Below are 19,198 nucleotides of genomic sequence, written 5' to 3'. Positions count from 1 at the left end.
TCCAGGATTTGGACCGGCGACAGCGAAGAGACGGCCAATATATTTCCAAGTCGGGATGGTGAGTGGCTCGGAGGAGAACTTCCGCTTGATCGGCACCCCATCCACAAACATTCACTCCCTCCACCATCGACACACAGTAGCAGCAGTGTGTGTACCATCTACAAGATGCACTGCAGCAACTCACCAAGGCTCCTTCGACAGCGCCTCCCAAACCCACGACCTCTACCATCTAGAAGGACGAGGGCAGCAGACACATGGGGAACACCACCACCTGGAAGTTCCCCTCCGAGCCACTCACCATCCCGACTTGGAAATATATCGGCTGCTTCTTCACTGTCGCTGGGTCCAAATCCTGGAACTCCCACCCTAACAGTGCCGTGGGTGTACCTACACCACACGGTGACTGCAGTGGTTCAAGAACGTGGCTCACCCACCACCTTCTCGAGGGGCAATTAGGGACGGGCAATAAATGCTGGAGCCCAGCCACCAACGCGCATGTCCTGTGAATGAATAAAAAGATGTTTCCATCACACTCCTGACTTGTGCCTTGTAGATGGTGGACAGGCTTTGGGGAGTAAGGAGGTGAGCTACTCACTGCAGGATTCCCAGGCCTTGTAGCCACAGTATTGAAATGGCTGGTCAAGTTCAGTTTCTGGTCAATGGTAACCCCACAGGATGTTGATAGTGGGGGATGCAGTGATGATAATGCTCTTAAATGTCATGGGGAGATGGTTAAACTCAGTGCAGTTGCCTGCCTGTGTGTGGAGCAAACGTGACTTGCTACTTTTCAGCCCTCGCCTGAACACTGTCCAGGTCTTGCACTACGTGATATTCCCAAACTCTAACCCCACTCCCCCTCACCTTGCCCTGTAATATCCCGCCCAGTCTAAACCCACTCCCCCAACTCAGATTGAATATCCCATCTAGTCGAAGCCGGCTCCCACCGTCCCTTTGAAGTTCCAACTCGGTCTAAACCCAGTCTCCCCGCAACCTTTAATATCCCACCCAGTCTAATCCCACTCTCCCCCTCACTCCCTGCACCATTTAATATCCCACCCAGTCTAATCCCACTCTCTCCCTCACTCCCTGCACCATTTAATATCCCACCCAGTCTAATCCCACTCTCTCCCTGCACCCTTTAATATCCCACCCAGTCTAATCCCACTCACTCCCTGCACCCTTTAATATCCCACCCAGTCTAATCCCACTCTCCCCGCACCCTTTAATATCCCACCCAGTCTAATCCCACACTCTTTAATATTCCACCCAGTCTAATCCCACTCACTCCCCGCACCCTTTAATATCCCACCCAATCTAATCCCACTCTCCCCACACCCTTTAATATTCCACCCAGTCTAATCCCACTCCCTCCCCGCACCCTTTAATATTCCACCCAGTCTAATCCCACTCACTCCCCGCACCCTTTAATATCCCACCCAGTCTAATCCCACTCTCCCCCTCACTCCCTGCACCCTTTAATATCCCACCCAGTCTAATCCCACTCTCCCCCTCACTCCCTGCACCCTTTAATATCCCACCCAGTCTAATCCCACTAACCCGCTCACTCCCCACACCCTTTAATATCCCACCCAGTCTAATCCCAATCTCCCTCACTCCCTGCATCCTTTAATATCTCACCCAGTCTAATCCCACTCTCCCCCACCCTTTAATATCTCACCCAGTCTAATCCCACTCACTCCCCGCACCCTTTAATATCTCACCCAGTCTAATCCCACTCACTCCCCGCACCCTTTAATATCCCACCCAGTCTAATCCCACTCGCCCCATCACTCCCCACACCCTTTAATATTCCACCCAGTCTAATCCCACTCTCTCCCTCACTCCCCACACCCTTTAATATCCCACCCAGTCTAATTCCACTCTCCCCCTGCACTCTTTAATATCCCACCCAGTCTAATCCCACTCTCTCCCTGCACTCTTTAATATCCCACCCAGTCTAATCCCACTCTCTCCCTGCACCCTTTAATATCCCACCCAGTCTAATCCCACTCTCTCCCCGCACCCTTTAATATCCCACCCAGTCTAATCCCACTCTCTCCCCGCACCCTTTAATATCCCACCCAGTCTAATCCCACTCTCTCCCCGCACCCTTCAATATCCCACCCAGTCTAATCCCACTCTCTCCCCGCACCCTTCAATATCCCACCCAGTCTAATCCCACTCTCTCCCCGCACCCTTTAATATCCCACCCAGTCTAATCCCACACTCTCCCCGCACCCTTTAACATCCCACCCACTCAGCTGTGGAGTTTGAAGATTGTGGGATTGGGACCCAGGGAAAGCACTCCAGACTGTATTCGAGGCGGGTGGGTTGGTCGGCTTGGTTGAGGGAGGTGGCGGTCTCTCCGAGGAGTGTATTCCAGAAGCCCCCTTCAAAATGACTGGTTAAACCTCTGGGAAACGCGTGGACAGAATGGATCAGTTTTAGAACAGGATTCGTGGCTGTTCCAAAGTCACCCCGACCAAAGATGGACTTTGTTTTGTTCTGAGGTCACTGTTATAAATAATACACAAAGCAGCCCATTTGTGCACAGGAAGCTCCCACAAAGAGTACGGTTTTCACTCCAGCACTGTTCGTAACTGCCCCTTCTACCCGAGGGGGAGGTAGAGCCTTTGGTTTCCAGTTTCATACAGAAGGTGGCAGTCCAACGGTCCTCTGCTCCCTCATGAGCTCGTGCTCTGCTCCCTCCGCCGCCTCGCCACCCCTCGGGCGCTTGCCCTCCGATGGTGCGGCACCCCCTCAGTACCGACCCTCCGACAGTGCGGCGCTCCCTCAGCACTGACCCTCCGACAGTGCGGCTCTCCCTCAGCACTGACCCTCCGACAGTGCGGCGTTGCCTCAGCACTGACCCTCCGACAGTGTGGCGCTCCCGCAGCACTGACCCTCCGACAGTGCGGCTCTCCCTAAGCACCGACCCTCCGACAGTGCGGCGCTCCCTCAGCGCTGACCCTCCGACAGTGCGGCGCTCCCTCAGCGCTGACCCTCCGACAGCGCGGCGCTCCCTCAGCACTGACCCTCCGACAGCGCGGCTCTCCCTCAGCACTGACCCTCCGACAGCGCGGCGCTCCCTCAGCGCTGACCCCGACGTACCACTCGCGTCGATTCCCTCGCGGAACTGGATTTCCGGCCCAGCTCGAGGACGCGATGGTCTGGAAGGATCCGAAAGCTGGGCCTGCCCGTCGGTTGTTCCCGTGGCAATGCCCCAGCTCAGCTGGGGTGCACCGCGAGCCCCACGGAGAAGAGGCAGGCCCACGTTCACCACCAAACCCTTGACTTGCCTACCGGCCGCTGACAGAGAGACCCCACCCCGCCCAAGACCAAAAATACGTTCTGGAAGTTTCCCTAGGCACGCAGCTGCTCCCAAGCAAGCAGGAGAAGCTTCAAGGAAAAAAAACACTTACAATAGATGGTTGTGACATGCTGGACAGGGAGAGAGAGAGAGAGAGAGAAAAGGAGAAAGAGAGACTGATTCTTGCCAAGTGGTGTGACCCCCAAATCAGAGGTCACTACGCAACAAAATGGCTTCCACTTTGGCCCAAACATCTTTGGGGGGCAGCCCTCGTAAAATGGCTACCAACCTGGAAATACGTTAACTGGAGTGTCGTGAATTCTAAATTTTCAACTTGCGTCGGAGAGGAAGGATCCGGAAATTTCTAAAATGGCCCCCCCCCCCCCCCCCCCGCCCCTCCGTCAACGAGCGGGCAATGGTCCCTGAAAAGCGGCAGCGCATTAGTTGGGGGGGGGGGGAATGATCCCCGGATTTCAAAATGGCCGCCGGGTTGGCCATCCGAGAGTTGAAGGCGGGGGAGTGGCGTGGTCCGGAAATTTCCGGCGGATCCGAACTTGACAAAGCATGGAGTGTCGTGGTCCCAACCTGGATAGGTTAATTGGAGTGGTAACGGTCTGGGGGGCGGGGGGCTTCGAGACGACCAAGAGGCTGACGAACGCCAAGTCGGGAAGCCAAGTCGCGCCAAAACGGAGAAAATAGTCCCACCGGGTGACGAGGCCGTGGCGGCTTGGCCACATCGTAAACTCTGTCTCTCTCTCTCCCTCTCTCCGTCTTCCTGCTCGTTTTATTTTCCTCGCAATGGTTTTTGCCCCCCTCCTCCTCCTCCCCAAGCCCCACACCACCCACCACCGCACCGCCCCACCCCCACCATCCGCCCGGCCATGCTCTCGCCACTCGGCGACCTCGAGAGAGACGGGGTGACCCCGTCAAATGCGGAAGCTCTCCTCCTTTCCGTCGATGTGTCTCAGGCGCAGGTAGACGTCGGTCCCAATGCCCTGAAGCGACTGGACCATGAGCGAGCCACTCAGGTACTCTGCGTAGGCACGTGAGGTGGGCAGTCCGAATCCAAAACTACCGGCAAAATAAAGAGAAGCAAGACATCAGCTTTGGAATTTTTTTTTTCGAACCGGACAATACGATTGTGCACAGTGGGAGTGAACGGGAAGGGGTTTGGGTACATTGGGATTGTGTACGGCTGGAGTGAACGGGAAGGGGTTTGGGTCCATTGGGATTGTGTACGGTGGGAGTGAACGGGAAGGTGTTTGGGTCCATTGGGATTGTGTACAGTGGGAGTGAACGGGAAGGGGTTTGGGTCCATTGGGATTGTGTACAGTGGGAGTGAACGGGAAGGGGTTTGGGTCCATTGGGATTGTGTACGGTGGGAGTAAGCGGGAAGAGGTTTAGGTCCATTGGGATTGTGTACGGTGGGAGTGAACGGGAAAGGGTTTGGGTACATTGGGATTGTGTACAGTGTGAGTGAACGGGAAGGGGTTTGGGTCCATTGGGATTGTGTACAGTGGGAGTGAACGGGAAGGGGTTTGGTTCCATTGGGATTGTGTACAGTGGGAGTGAACGGGAAGGGGTTTGGGTCCATTGGGATTGTGTACAGTGGGAGTGAACGGGAAGGGGTTTGGGTCCATTGGGATTGTGTACAGTGGGAGTGAACGGGAAGGGGTTTGGGTCCATTGGGATTGTGTACAGTCGGAGTGAACGGGAAGGGGTTTGGGTCCGTTGGGATTGTGTACAGTGGGAGTGAACGGGAAGGGGTTTGGGTCCATTGGGATTGTGTACAGCTGGAGTGAACGGGAAGGGGTTTGGGTCCATTGGGATTGTGGACAGTGGGAGTGAACGGGAAGGGGTTTGGGTCCATTGGGATTGTGTACGGTGGGAGTGAACGGGAAGGGGTTTGGGTCCATTGGGATTGTGTACGGTGGGAGTGAACGGGAAGGGGTTTGGGTCCATTGGGATTGTGTACAGTGGGAGTGAATGGGAAGGGGTTTGGGTCCATTGGGATTGTGTACAGTGGGAGTGAACGGGAAGGGGTTTGGGTACATTGGGAGTGAATGGGAAGGGGTTTGGGTCCATTGGGATTGTGTACAGTGGGAGTGAACGGGAAGGGGTTTGAGTCCATTGGGATTGTGTACAGTGGGAGTGAACGGGAAGGGGTTTGGGTCCATTGGGATTGTGTACAGTGGGAGTGAACGGGAAGGGGTTTGGGTACATTGGGAGTGAATGGGAAGGGGTTTGGGTCCATTAGGATTGTGTACAGTGGGAGTGAACGGGAAGGGGTTTGTGTCCATTGGGATTGTGTACAGTGGGAGTGAACGGGAAGGGGTTTGGGTACATTGGGATTGTGTACAGTGGGAGTGAACGGGAAGGGGTTTGTGTCCATTGGGATTGTGTACGGTGGGAGTGAACGGGAAGGTGTTTGGGTCCATTGGGATTGTGTACAGTGGGAGTGAACGGGAAGGGGTTTGGGTCCATTGGGATTGTGTACAGTGGGAGTGAACGGGAAGGGGTTTGGGTCCATTGGGATTGTGTACGGTGGGAGTAAGCGGGAAGAGGTTTAGGTCCATTGGGATTGTGTACGGTGGGAGTGAACGGGAAAGGGTTTGGGTACATTGGGATTGTGTACAGTGTGAGTGAACGGGAAGGGGTTTGGGTCCATTGGGATTGTGTACAGTGGGAGTGAACGGGAAGGGGTTTGGTTCCATTGGGATTGTGTACAGTGGGAGTGAACAGGAAGGGGTTTGGGTCCATTGGGATTGTGTACAGTGGGAGTGAACGGGAAGGGGTTTGGGTCCATTGGGATTGTGTACAGTCGGAGTGAACGGGAAGGGGTTTGGGTCCGTTGGGATTGTGGACAGTGGGAGTGAACGGGAAGGGGTTTGGGTCCATTGGGATTGTGTACGGTGGGAGTGAATGGGAAGGGGTTTGGGTCCATTGGGATTGTGTACAATGGGAGTGAACGGGAAGGGGTTTGGGTACATTGGGAGTGAATGGGAAGGGGTTTGGGTCCATTGGGATTGTGTACAGTGGGAGTGAACAGGAAGGGGTTTGAGTCCATTGGGATTGTGTACAGTGGGAGTGAACGGGAAGGGGTTTGGGTCCATTGGGATTGTGTACAGTGGGAGTGAACGGGAAGGGGTTTGGGTCCATTGGGATTGTGTACAGTGGGAGCGAACGGGAAGGAAGCTGGGTCACATACCCGTGCATAGGGTTGGACTGCCCACTGTTGACCATGTCCACCATGTTCCCCAGGATGGTGTTGTTCTGCAGCTCCTGAGTGCTGGACTCTGCCGTGGTGAAGTGGTAATTCATGACTTTGTCCAAACATTTATGTGGAATCCCTCCGCCCCGGTCCGAAATCCTGTCGGGGATCAGGGGTGGGGTAGGCAAGTTAAGAAAGTGGTTAGTTGGAGAAATCCTTTCCTCTCAGAACACAGCACGTCAAGTTGAGCTGCGAGAGTCACATAAATAGAAGACCATTCGGCCCCTCACCCCTGCTCCCCCATTCCATACGATCATGGCTGACCTTCTGCCTCAACTGCCCCCTCCACCCGCTCCCTGTATCCCTCGATTCCCTGAAAGGCTAAAAGTCTATTGATCCCCGTCGGGCCTATACTCAACAAGAGTATACACAACCCTCTGGGGCGAGAATTCCTAAGATTCACAACCCTCTGAGTGAAGAAATTTCTCCTCGTCTCAGTCCAAAATGGCCGACCCCTTATCCTGAGACTGTGCCCCCTCCCCCCACACGCCCCACCGTGTTCCCGATACCCCAGCCAGGGGTGGGGGGGGGGGCGGGGAAACAACCTCTTAGTGACCACCCTGTCAAACCCTTTCAGAATCGAGCAGGTTTCAATGAGATCGACTCTCGTTCTTCACAGCTCCAGAGTATACAGACCCAATTCACTCAGCCTCTCCCCATAGGACACCAACCCCACTTTTCCCCTCATCCCGAAGACCGATCGAGTGAACCTTCGCTGTACCGCCTCCAATGCCAGGACGTCCTTCCTTAAAAGGTGTTGTGGGAAAGTGGTGTGGAAGTAGGGGATCAGTCATGATCCAAATGAATGAATGAACAGGCAACGATAGGCCTAATCCTGCACCCACGTTCCAATACTGAGACTAAAACTGTACACACTAGTCCAGGTGCTCTCTCACCAAAGCCCCATCCAATTAAAAGTCTTCCTTATTCCTGTACTCCAGTCCTTTTGCAATAAAAGCCAACGTTCTACTTGCCTTCCTCATTGCTTGCTGTAGCTGCATGCTAACTTCCTGTGTTCCTTGTATTAATGGTACGTTAACGAGTACTCATTTTTAAAACTTCATTCTGGGAATGTGGGCGTCGCTGGCTGGGCCCAGCATTTTTATTGCCCGTCCCTAATTGCCCCTTGAGAAGGTGGTGGGTGAGCCGCCTTCTTGAACTGCTGCAGTCCCCATGTGGTGTAGTGCTGTCAGGGAGGGAGTTCCACGGTCGGCGACAGTGAAGGAACGGCCGATATATTTCCAAGTCGGGATGGTGAGTGGCCTGGAGGGGAACTTCCAGGTGGTGGTGTTCCCCATGTGTCTGCTGCCCTTGTGCTTCTAGGTGGTAGTGGTCGTGAGTTTGGGCGACACTGCCTAAGGAGCCTTGGTGAGTTGCTGCAGTGCATCTTGTAGATGGTACACACACTGCTGCCACTGTGCGTCGGTGGTGGAGGGAGTGAATGTTTGTGGATGGGGTGCCGATCAAGCGGGGCTGCTTTGTCCTGGACAGTGTCGAGCTTCTTGAGTGTAGTGGGAGCTACACTCATCCAGGCAAGTGGGGAGTATTCCATCACACTCCTGACTGGTGCCTTGTGGATGGGGGACAGGCTTTGGGGAGTCAGGAGGTGAGTTACTCTCCACAGAATTCCCAGCCTCTGACCTGCTCTCGTAGCCAGTGTTTATATGGCTAGTCCAGTGCAGTCTCTGGTCAATGGTAACCCCCAGGATGTTGATAGTGGGGGATTCAGTGATGGTAATGCTATTGAATGTCAAGGGGGCGATAGAAGATTCTCTCTTGTTGGAGATGGTCATTCATGCCACACAAGTGCCAGGCAATCTTACTTGCCACTTGTCAGCCCAAGCCTGGATATTGTCCAGGTCTTGCTGCATTTGGAAATGGGCTGCTTCAGTATCTGAGGAGTCGCGAATGGTGCTGAACATTGTACAATCATCAGCGAACATCCCCACTTCTGACCTTATGATGGAAGGAAGGTCATTGATGAAGCAGCTGAAGATGGTTGGGCTGAGGACACTACCCTGAGGAACTCCTGCAGTGATGTCCTGGAGCTGAGATGACTGACCTCCAAAAACCACAACCATCTTCCTTTGTGCTAGGTATGACTCCAACCAGCGGAGAGTTTTCCCCCTGATTCCCATTGACTCCAGTTTTGCTCGGGCTCCTTGATGCCACACTCGGTCAAATGCGGCCTTGATGTCAAGGGCAGCCACTCTCACCTCACCTCAGGAGTTCAGCTCTTTTGTCCGTGTTTGAACCAAGGCTGTAATGAGGTCAGGAGCTGAGTCACCCTGGCGGAACCCAAACTGGGCATCAGTGAGCAGGTTATTGCTGAGTAAGTGCTGCTTGATAGCGCTGTTGATGACCCCTTCCCTCACTTTACTGATGATGGAGAGTAGACTGTTGGGGTGGTAATTGGCCAGGTTGGATTTGTCCTGCTTTTTGTGTACAGGACATACCTGAGCTATTTTCCCCATAGCCGGGCAGATGCCAGTGTTGCAGCTGTAATGGAACAGCTTGGCTAGGGGCACAAGTCTTCAGTACTATTGCCGGAATATTGTCAGGACCCATAGCCTTTGCAGTATCCAGTGCCTTCAGCCGTTTCTTGATATCACGTGGAGTGAATCGAATTGGCTGAAGACGGGCATCTGTGATGCTGGGGACCACCGGAGGCCAAGATGGATCATCTACTCGGCACATCTGGCTGAAGACTGTAGGGAATGCTTCAGCCTTGTCTTTTGCACTAATGTGCTGGGCTCCCCCATCATTGAGGATGGGGATATTAGTGAAGCCTCCTCCTCCAGTGAGTTGTTTAATTGTCCTTGGCCATTTACAACTGGATGTGGCAGGACTGCAGAGCTTAGATCTGATCCGTTGGTCGTGGAATCTCTTAGCCCCGTCTGTCTATCACTTGCTGCTTATGCTGTTTGGCACTCAAGAAGTCCCGTGTTATAGCTTCACCAAGTTGACACCTCATTGTTAGATATGCCTGGTGCAGCTTCTGGCATACCCTCCTGCACTCTTCAATGAACAGTGTTGATCCCCTGGCTTGGTGGTAATGGTAGAGTAGGGGATATGCCGGGCCATGAGGTCACAGATTGTGTTTGAGTACAATTCTGCTGCTGCTGGTGGCCCACAGCGCCTCATGGATGCCCAGTCTTGAATTGCTAGATCTGTTCGAAATCTGTCCCGTTTAGCACGGTGGTAGTGTTACACATACGAACTAGGAGCAGGACTAGGCCACTCAGCCCCTCGAGCCTGCTCCACCATTCAATAAGATCACGGCTAATAGGCTCCCGCCTATCCCCAATAACCTTTCACCCCGTTGTTAATGAAGGATCTATCGACTTCTGCTTCCACTGCCTCTTGAGGAAGAGAGTTCCAAAGAGTCACAACCCTCAGAGAAAACATTTCTCCTCATCTCTGGCTTAAATGAGCAACCCCTTATTTTGTAACGGTGACCCCCCCCTAGTTCTAGATTCTCCCACGAGAGGAAACATCCTTCCAGGAGCAGAGACAGCCAGGCCTGCGAGGGACACCTCTGTTCAGGGAGTGGATAGAGGGCGAGGCTCGGAGCCTTCACTCACCTTCTGGGAGTGGGGACAGCCAGACCTGAGAGGGAGACCTCTACTTGGGCAGCGGATAAATAGAGGGTGAGGCTCGGGGCCTTCAATCGCCTTCTGGGAGTGGGGACAGCCAGACCTGAGAGGGACACCTCTACTCGGGCAGCGGATAAATAGAGGGTGAGGCTCGGGGCCTTCAATCGCCTTCTGGGAGTGGGGCAGCCAGACCTGCGAGGGACACCTCTACTCGGGCAGCGGGCTGAGTTTGAAAAAAATCCAGGACTGACATCACAGGAAAACTGCAGGTTTTCAACTGCTGGTTGGTGAGAAGCTGCTGTTAGGGAGTGTGTTTAAGTAGCCTAAAACTAGAAAAACATATCATTCATAAAGTCGTAGCTACTTGGATTTCAGTAAGGAACACTGGCCATAGGGAAATAAAGTTAAATCAAGTCTAAGTGAAATAAAGTAAGGTAAAGTTAGCATGGGTGTAGTAAAGTTAAGTCACTAGTAATTTATTCTACTTACTCTTAAGTGTAATAAATAGATTTTAGAGTTACGAGATGGCAGGTCAGCTTGGCCAAGTGGAATGTGCATCCTGCAGTACGTGTGAAGTCGTGGACGCATCATGTGTCCCAGACAAACGCATCTGTAGGAAGTGTCACCCCGCTGCACAAGCTCGGGAGGCCGGAGTCACCACTGTGCACCGGCGAGGCAGAGGGCAGCATGGACAGCACGTTTACGGAAGGTGGTCACACCACAGGTGGGACCTGTACCAGCCGGACGGTTTACATTTTCACAGGGCTGGGACTGATATACTCGCAGGGAGATTTGCTGGTGCTGTTGGGGTGGGTTTAAACTAGCCTGTCAGAGGGGGGTTGGTGGGAACCTGAGGGGTGGCCCAAATTGGAAGGAAGTCAAGTTGGTGACGGGAGGTAGTGGTGAGACTAGAAGGCAGGAGAAACAAAGCAGAGCATTGAGTATGCTTCGAATGCAGAATGATATCAAAAAGACAAAGTTAAGGGCACTCTACCCGAATATGCACAGCATTCACAATAAGGTAGATGATTTAGAGGCACAAATAGAGGTAAATGGGTATGATCAAATTGCCATTACAGAAACATGTCTGCATGGTGACCAAGACTGGGAACTGAATATTCAGCGTTTAGGAAGGACAGGCAGGAAGGGAAAGGAGGTGGGGTTGCGCTGATAATAAGGGATGGGGTCAGTGCATTAGTAAGCGAGGGCCTCAGATCGGAAGAACCGTGCGTGGAATCTGTTTGGGTGGAGCTAGGAAACAGCAAAGGGCAGCAAGGCATTGGTTGGAGTTGTTTATTGGGCACCAAACAGTCGTGGTAATGTGGGGGCATGGTATTAGTCAGGTGGTGAGAGAAGCATGTAGCATGGGCAATACAGTAAACATGGGTGACTTCGATCTGCATAAAGGCTGGGTAAACCAAGTGAGCACTAATGCTGCGGAAGACAAGTTTCTGGAGTGTGTTAGGGATGGTTTTCTAGAGCAGCATGTTGAGGAGCTGACTAGGGGACAAGCTATTTTAGATCTAGTCCTATATAGTGAAAAAGGGCTAATTAATAATTTTGTTGTAAAAGAACCTTTAGGGAAGAGTGACCATAATATGTTAGAATTTTACATTATTTGAAAGTGAGGTAGTTCACTCTGAAGCAAGGATGTCAAAGTTGAATAAAGGAAATTATGAAGACAGGAGGGACAAATTGGCCGAGGTGGATTGGGAAAATACATTAAAAGGTATGACAGTACACAGGCAATGGATAGTCTTCAAAGAACTATTACACAGCTTACAGCGCCTATACTTTCCTTCAAGGTGCAAAAGCCCAAAAAGTCAGTCAACCGTGGCTGACAAAGGAAGTGAAGGATTGTATAAGATTAAAAGAAAAGGCTTATAAAGTTGCCAGAGGTAGCAGTGAACCTGAGGATTGGGAGGTTTTTAAGAATACAGCAGAGGAAGACCAAGAAACTGGTGAAGAAAGAGAGAATAGAATATGAACGCAATCTAGCAAAAAAACATCAAAACGACTGTAAAGACTTCGATAGGTATGTAAAAAGGAAGAGTTTGGCTAAGATAAACGCGGGTCCATTACAGGCAGAGTCAGGAGAATTCTTAATGGGGAAGAGAGAAATGGCAGAGAAGCTAAATGATTACTTTGTGTCTGTTTTCAGAGGAAGGTACAGGAAATCTCCCAGATTTAGAGATCCAAGAGACTAGGGAGAATGAGGAGTTGAAGGAAATTAGTATAAGTAAGAATGTTGTATCGGGGAAATTAATGGGACTGAAAGTTGATAAGTCCTCGGGACCTGATATTCTGCATTCCCAGGGTGTTGAAAGAGGTTATTGTAGAGATAGTGGATGCATTGGTGATCGTTTTCCAAAATCCTGTCGATTCTGGAATGGTTCCTGAAGATTGGAAGGTAGCAAATGTCAGCCCACTGTTTAAGAAGGGAGGCAGAGAGAGAGAAAACAGGGAACTACTGACCTGTTGGCCTGACATTAGTAGGGAAAATGCTGGAATCCATTCTAAAGGATGTGATAAATGGAAACTCATGGATAACCATGATCTGACTGGGCATAGACAGCATGGTTTCGCGAATGGGAAACCATGGTTGACGAACTGGTTGGAGTTTTTTTGGAAGATGTTACTAACAAAGTTGATGAAGGAGAGTCGATGGACGTAGTATACTTGGATTTTCAGAAGGTTTTTTGGTAAAGTCCCCCACAGGAGGTTGATTAGCAAAATAAAAGCAGATGGGATAGGGGGCAATATACTGGCATGGATTAAGGATTGGCTAACACGCAGAAAACAGAGTGGAGGAATAAACAGGTCATTCTCACGTTGGCAGACTGTTACTAGTGGGGGCACCACAAGGATCAGTACTTGGGACCCCAGCTGTTCACAATATATATCAACGATTTGGATGGGGGCACCAAATGTAATATTTCCAAGTTCGCAGATGATACAAAGCTGGGCGGGAATGTGTGGGTTGTGAGGAAGATGTAAAGCGGCTGCAGGAGGACTTGGACAGGATTAGTGAGTGGGCAAGAACATGGCAGATGGGATATAATGTGGAAAAATTAGGTTATCCACTTTGGTAGAAGGAACAGATGCACAGAGTATTTCCTAAATGGGAAGAGATTAGGAAGTCCAGATGTGCAAAGGGACCTAGGTGTCCTTGTCCATAAGTCACTGAAGGCTAACCATGCAGGTGAAGCAGGCAAATTGGAAGACTAATGCAATGTTAGCCTTTATCACAAGAGGATTTGAGTACAGGAGTAGTGAAGTCTTGCTTCAATTGTATAGAAGCTTGGTTGGACCGCACCTGGAGTACTGTGAGCAGTTTTGGTCCCCTCACCTCAGAAAGGATATTATTGCCATAGAGGGATTTGCCAGACTCGTTCCGGGGATGGCGGGACTGTCTTATGAAGAGAGATTGGGCAAACTGGGCCTGTATTGTCTAGAGTTTCGAAGGATGAGAGGCAATCTCATTGAAACCTACAAAATACTTAAAGGAACAGACAGGATAGATGCAGGGAAGATGTTTCCCCTGGTTGGGGAGTCTAGAACCAGGGGACACAATTTCAAAATAAGGGAGAAGCCACTTAGGACCGAGATGAGGAGAAATATCTTTACTCAGAGGGTTGTGAATCTTTGGAATTCTCTACCCCAGAGGGCCATGGAAGCACAGTCATTGAGTATGGTTAAGGTAGAGATTGATAGATTCCTGATTAACAATAACGTAGAGGGTTATGGGGACAGTGTGGGTAAAAGGCATTGAAGTGTTCGATCAGCCATGATCGTATTGAATGGCGGAGCAGGCTCGACAGGCTGAATAGCCTTCTCCTGTTCCTATCCTTTCCACATCCACCCTGTCAAGACCCCTCAGGATCTTATGTTTCAATCAAGTCGCCTCTTACTCCTCTAAATTCCAGCAGATACAAGCCTAGCCTGTCCAACCTTTCCTCATAAGATAACCTGCCCAATCCAGGTATTAGTCTGGTAAACCTTCCCTGGACTGCTTTCAACACATTTACATCTTTCCTTAAATAAGGAGACCAGTACTCCAGATGTGGTCTCACCAGTGCCCTGTATAACTGAAGCATAACCTCCCTACTTTTATATTCAATCCCTCTCACAATAAATGATAACATTCTATTAGCTTGCCTCATTACTTGCTGTACCTGCATACTAACCTTTTGTGATTCATGCACTCGGACACCCAGATCCCTCTGCATCTTAGAGTGCTTAGATATAGCTTCCTTAATTACTTGCTGTACCTGCATACTAACCTTTTGGGATTCATGCACTAGGACACCCAGATCCCTTTGCAACTTAGAGCTCTGCAATCTCCCACCATTTAGATAATAAGCTTTTTTATTCTTCCTGCCAAAATGGACAATTTCACACTTGCCCGCATTTTACTCGATTTGTTGGGTCTTTGCCCACTCACTTAACCTATCTATGTCCCTTTGTAGCCTCCTTATGTCCTCTTCACAATTTACTTTCCTACCTATCTTTGACCTATGTCGTCAACAAATTGAGCAACCATTCCTTTGGTCCCTTCATCCAAGTCATTGATATAAATTGTAAACAGTTGAGGGCCCTGCACTGATCCCTGAGACAAACCACTCATCACATCCTGCCAACCAGAAAAAGACCCATTTATGCCAACTCTGTTTCCTGATAGCCAATCTTCTATCCATGCCAATATGTTACCCCCTACACCCTGAGCTTTTATATTCAATAACCTTTGATGTGTCACCTTATCAAATGCCTTCTGGAAATCTAAGTACAGTACATCCACCAGTTCCCCCTTATCTACAGCACATGTGACTCCTTCAAAGACCTCCAATAAACTGGTTAAACATGATTTCCCTTTCACAAAACCATGTTGACTCTGCCTGATTGCTGCTATAATATCTTTAATAATAGCTTCTAATGTTTTCCCTATGACAGATGTTAAGCTAACTGGCCTGTAGTTTCCTGCTTTCTGTGTCTCCCTCCCTCTCTGAATAAAGGAGTTACATTCGCTATTTTCCAATCTCATGGAATCTACGGCGTTTCGGAAAATTAAAACCAGCGCATCGACTATCTCACTCGCCACTTCTGTCAAGACCCTAGGGTGAAGTCCATCCGAAGCTGGGGATTTGTCAGCCCCGCAGCCCCAACAATTTGCTCAGTACCACTTCTCTGGTGATTGTAATTTTCCTGAGTTCCTCCCTCCCTTCCATTTCCTGATTTACAGCTACTTCTGGGATGTTACTTGTGTCCTCTATAGTGAAAACCGGTGCAAAATACCTGTTTAATTCATCCATCGTCTCCCTACATTCCATTACCAATTCCCCAGACTCACTTTCTATACAACCAATGCTCATTTTGTTAACTCTTTTCTTATTTAAGTGTCTGTAGAAACTCTTACTGTTTTCACATTACTAGTTAGCTTTCTCTTGTATCCTAAAACTTCCCTCCTTATTAAGATTTTTTGTTATTCTTTGCTGTTCTTTATATTGTCAGTCTTCTGCCATACATCTTTGCACAATTAAATACTTTTCCTTTAAGTTTGACACAGTCTTTAACTTCTTTAGTTAACCACAAATGGTGGGGCCTCCCCTTGGAATTTTTCTCTCTCATTGGAATGTACCTATTCTGAGTATTCTGAAATATCCCCTTAAATGTCTGCCACTGCATCTCTTATTGACCTATCCCTTAACCTCATTTGCCAGTTCACTTTAGCTAGCTCTGCTTTCATAATTGCCCTCATAATTGCCCTTATTTAAGTTTCAAATACTAGTCTTGGACCCACTCTTCTCTCCCTCAAATTGAATATAAAACTCAATCGTATCATGATCACTGCTATCTAGGGGTGCCTTTACTACAAGGTCATTAATTAATCCCATCTTGTTGCACAATACCAGGTCTAGCATAGCCTGCTCTCTGGTTGGCTCCAGAACGTGCTGTTCTAAGAAACTATCTGAAAAGCATTCTCTGAACTCCTCAGTCTAGGCTACCTCTGCCCATCGGATTTTTCCAGTCTTTCTGTAGATTAAAATGCCCCATGATTATCGCCGTACTTTACTGACAAGCTCCCATCATTTCTCTCTTTATACTCTGTCCGAGCGTGGAGTTACAATTAAGGGGCCTGTACACCACTCCCACAAGTGCCCTTTTGCCTTCGTTTCTCATCTCAACCCAAACCACTGGTTTCCTGAACTTTGATCAGCCCTCTCTAATGTGCTAACGCCTTCATTAATTAACAGAGCCGCCCCTCCACCTATTCCTAGCTTCCCATCCTTCCTAAATGTCAAGTACCCTTCAACATTCAGGTCCCAATCTTTGTCATCCTGTAGCCATGCCTCTGAAATGCCTATCAGATTGTACTTATTTATTTCTAGTTGCGCTATCAGTTCATCTGTTTTGTTTCGAACTCTGCATGCATTCAGGTACGACACGACGTAGGGTATACTGAATGTGAAGACGGGAATGCGTCTCCACAAGGACAGTGCGGTGGTCACTCCTACCAACACTGTCATGGCCAGACGCATCTGCGGCAGGCAGGTTGGCGAGGATGAGGTCAAGTCGGCCTTCCCCTCTTGTTGGTTCCCTCACCCCTTGCCGCAGACCCAGTTTAGCAGCTTTCTCCTTTAGGGCTCGGTCTGTACTGGTGCTACCGAGCCACCCTTGGTGACGGACATCGAAGTCCCCCACCCAGAGTACATTCTGTGCCCTTGCCACCCTCAGTGCATCTGCCAATTGGTGTTCAGCATGGAGAAGCACTGATTCATCAGCTAAGGGGAGGGGTGGGGGGTGGTAATGGGTGGTAATAAGAAAGGGTTTTCCTTGCCCATGTTTGACCTGATGCCATGAGGCTTCATGGGGTCCAGGGTCGATCTTGAGGACTCCCAGGGCAACTCCATTCTGACTTGTATACCACTGTGCCAACACTTCTGGTGAGTTTGTCCTGCCAGCGGGACAGGATACACCCAGGGACGATGATGGTGGTGTCTGGGACATTATCTATAAGGTTATGATTCCATGAGGATGAGTAGGTCAGGCTGTTGTTTGACTCGTTTGTGAGACAGCTCTCCCAATTTTGGCTCAAGCCCCCAGATGTTAGTAAGGAGGACTTTGCAGGATCAACAGGGCTGAGTTTGCCATTGTCCGGTTTTCCGGCGCATAGGTTAAAATACAGAGGTGAGGAACATTTTTTAATTAAGTACCAAGAGTACTTATAAAGAGAGACTGCCGGGACACGAGGCTTGGTAGGTAGGAAGCAGACATACATAATGCTGTGTTCTGTCAATAAACCTATTGTCAGAAGCATTCGTGTCCAGTTTCACACTTCACCAACTGCCTTGGGATCGCCCTTGTATGGGCAGACCCAGGTCCCGATGAACATCAGCATTTCAGAGTAGGACTGGAGATCCTGCATGGGGGGGAGGGGGAAATGGAGACAGGTTTAATGCGGATTCTTACCGGATGATGAAGTCGATGTCGTTGTTGGCGATCGTCACCACGATGTCTGGCACATTGTACGGCGTGTCCAGGTGGCTCTCCATTGTGGCCCTGGGACAACGACATGACAGTACGATTAGGTCTTCCTCACGCCGCCTGCACCCATTCGTTCCCTTCCCCAACGCCCCAATTAAGAGGCAGCAGGAAAATTCCCTCAGGGGCATCGACCTCTGCGCCATGCACGAGCTTCGCAGGGGGTAGACACCCCAAGAGCTGCATCGGGACGGAGAATTTCACCCCGGGACCTCCACCCCGATCATTCAGTTCCGATACAGCGAGAGGGTGGGGGAGGAACCCACACGTGCAGCAGTTGGCATCACCCACATGCTTCACTCAGATGGGGCACTTTCACTCACCGAAAGGAGGCTGGGTAGAGAGGCCTCCGATTAGCCAGCAACCCGAGTGGAAGCAAGCAACACCAAGCAGGAAACCATGTAGTGACTCACAGTGCGTTAGATACACTGTCCTTTCCCCCTCTGGGACCGGGTGTCACAGTGCATTAGATACACTGTCCTTTTCCCCTCTGGGAGCGGGTTTCACAGTGCGTTAGATACACTGTCCTTTCCCCCTCTGGGACCGGGTGTCACAGTGCGTTAGATACGCTGTCCTTTCCCCCTCTGGGACCGGGTGTCACAGTGCGTTAGATACACTGTCCTTTCCCCCTCTGGGACCGGGTGTCACAGTGCGTTAGATACGCTGTCCTTTCCCCCTCTGGGACCGGGCGTCACAGTGCATTAGATACGCTGTCCTTTCCCCCTCTGGGACCGGGTGTCACAGTGCGTTAGATACACCGTCCTTTCCCCCTCTGGGACCGGGTGTCACAGTGCGGTAGATACGCTGTCCTTTCCCCCTCTGGGACCGGGTGTCACAGTGCGTAAGATACACTGTCCTTTCCCCCTCTGGGACCGGGTGTCACAGTGCGTGAGACAGGCAGCTCTCTGACCTCATTGCGTTTTTCAGCAGCTCGGGGAGGATGTAGTCGAGGGGCATTGGAATGTAAGGGAATCTTGCCGCCACGTGCCCACTGATCCGGACGCGGGGAGCGTTCCCGTATTTGTGCTCACACAGGCGCCTGGAAGACAGACAGAAGCCAGGAGGTCAGTCAGTGCGCACCTGAAATCCGGGCGAATCCTGGCATTCCAGCTGCCCCAAGAGGCATTGCCAGCTCCCCCATTCCCTGCCCACATCCCTCGTACCTGGATGCTCCCCCACCCCTCTCTCCCCGCCCCCTCAGCTTCCTGTCTGTCTAACTCTTCAAACCACGCGCACGCCATGGTAACTGATAGTGCGCCACTCTCCCATTACCCGACCCACACTCCTGCCTCCGAAGCCCCAGTCTTTCCCCTCTTGGGGGGGTGGGGGAAAGAGAACAGAGGTGGGGGTCTCGCTGATCAGGAGTTCGACCTTGGAAGGATAGGAGAAGGCTTGCGTGTGCAGCCCTTGAGGCCTGGGCAGACTGGTTGGCGGGCGAGCGGCTGCTCCACTCCCCGCAAGCTCTGGTTAAGCCCCAAGATC

At 50.8% G+C, this 19,198-nt stretch overlaps 1 protein-coding gene across 1 annotated transcript; it reads right to left on the bottom strand.

Annotated features, from left to right (window-relative positions):
* Window positions 1-3,429: 3,429 nt before the first annotated feature.
* LOC144677568 (branched-chain alpha-ketoacid dehydrogenase kinase-like) lies at window positions 3,430-18,781 on the bottom strand. Its single transcript, XM_078537625.1, has 4 exons — window positions 18,627-18,781; window positions 17,645-17,734; window positions 6,519-6,680; window positions 3,430-4,381 (listed from the first exon to the last, which is right to left on the bottom strand). The coding sequence occupies exons 1-4, from the start codon at window positions 18,671-18,673 to the stop codon at window positions 4,237-4,239; spliced, it is 444 nt and encodes a 147-aa protein (XP_078393751.1). The 5' UTR covers window positions 18,674-18,781; the 3' UTR covers window positions 3,430-4,236.
* Window positions 18,782-19,198: the final 417 nt, after the last annotated feature.

Source organism: Cetorhinus maximus, unplaced genomic scaffold (genome assembly GCF_964194155.1).
Source record: "Cetorhinus maximus unplaced genomic scaffold, sCetMax3.hap1.1 HAP1_SCAFFOLD_2688, whole genome shotgun sequence".
NCBI classification, from domain to species: domain Eukaryota; kingdom Metazoa; phylum Chordata; class Chondrichthyes; order Lamniformes; family Cetorhinidae; genus Cetorhinus; species Cetorhinus maximus.
This window is presented reverse-complemented; position numbering and strand designations above follow the sequence as displayed.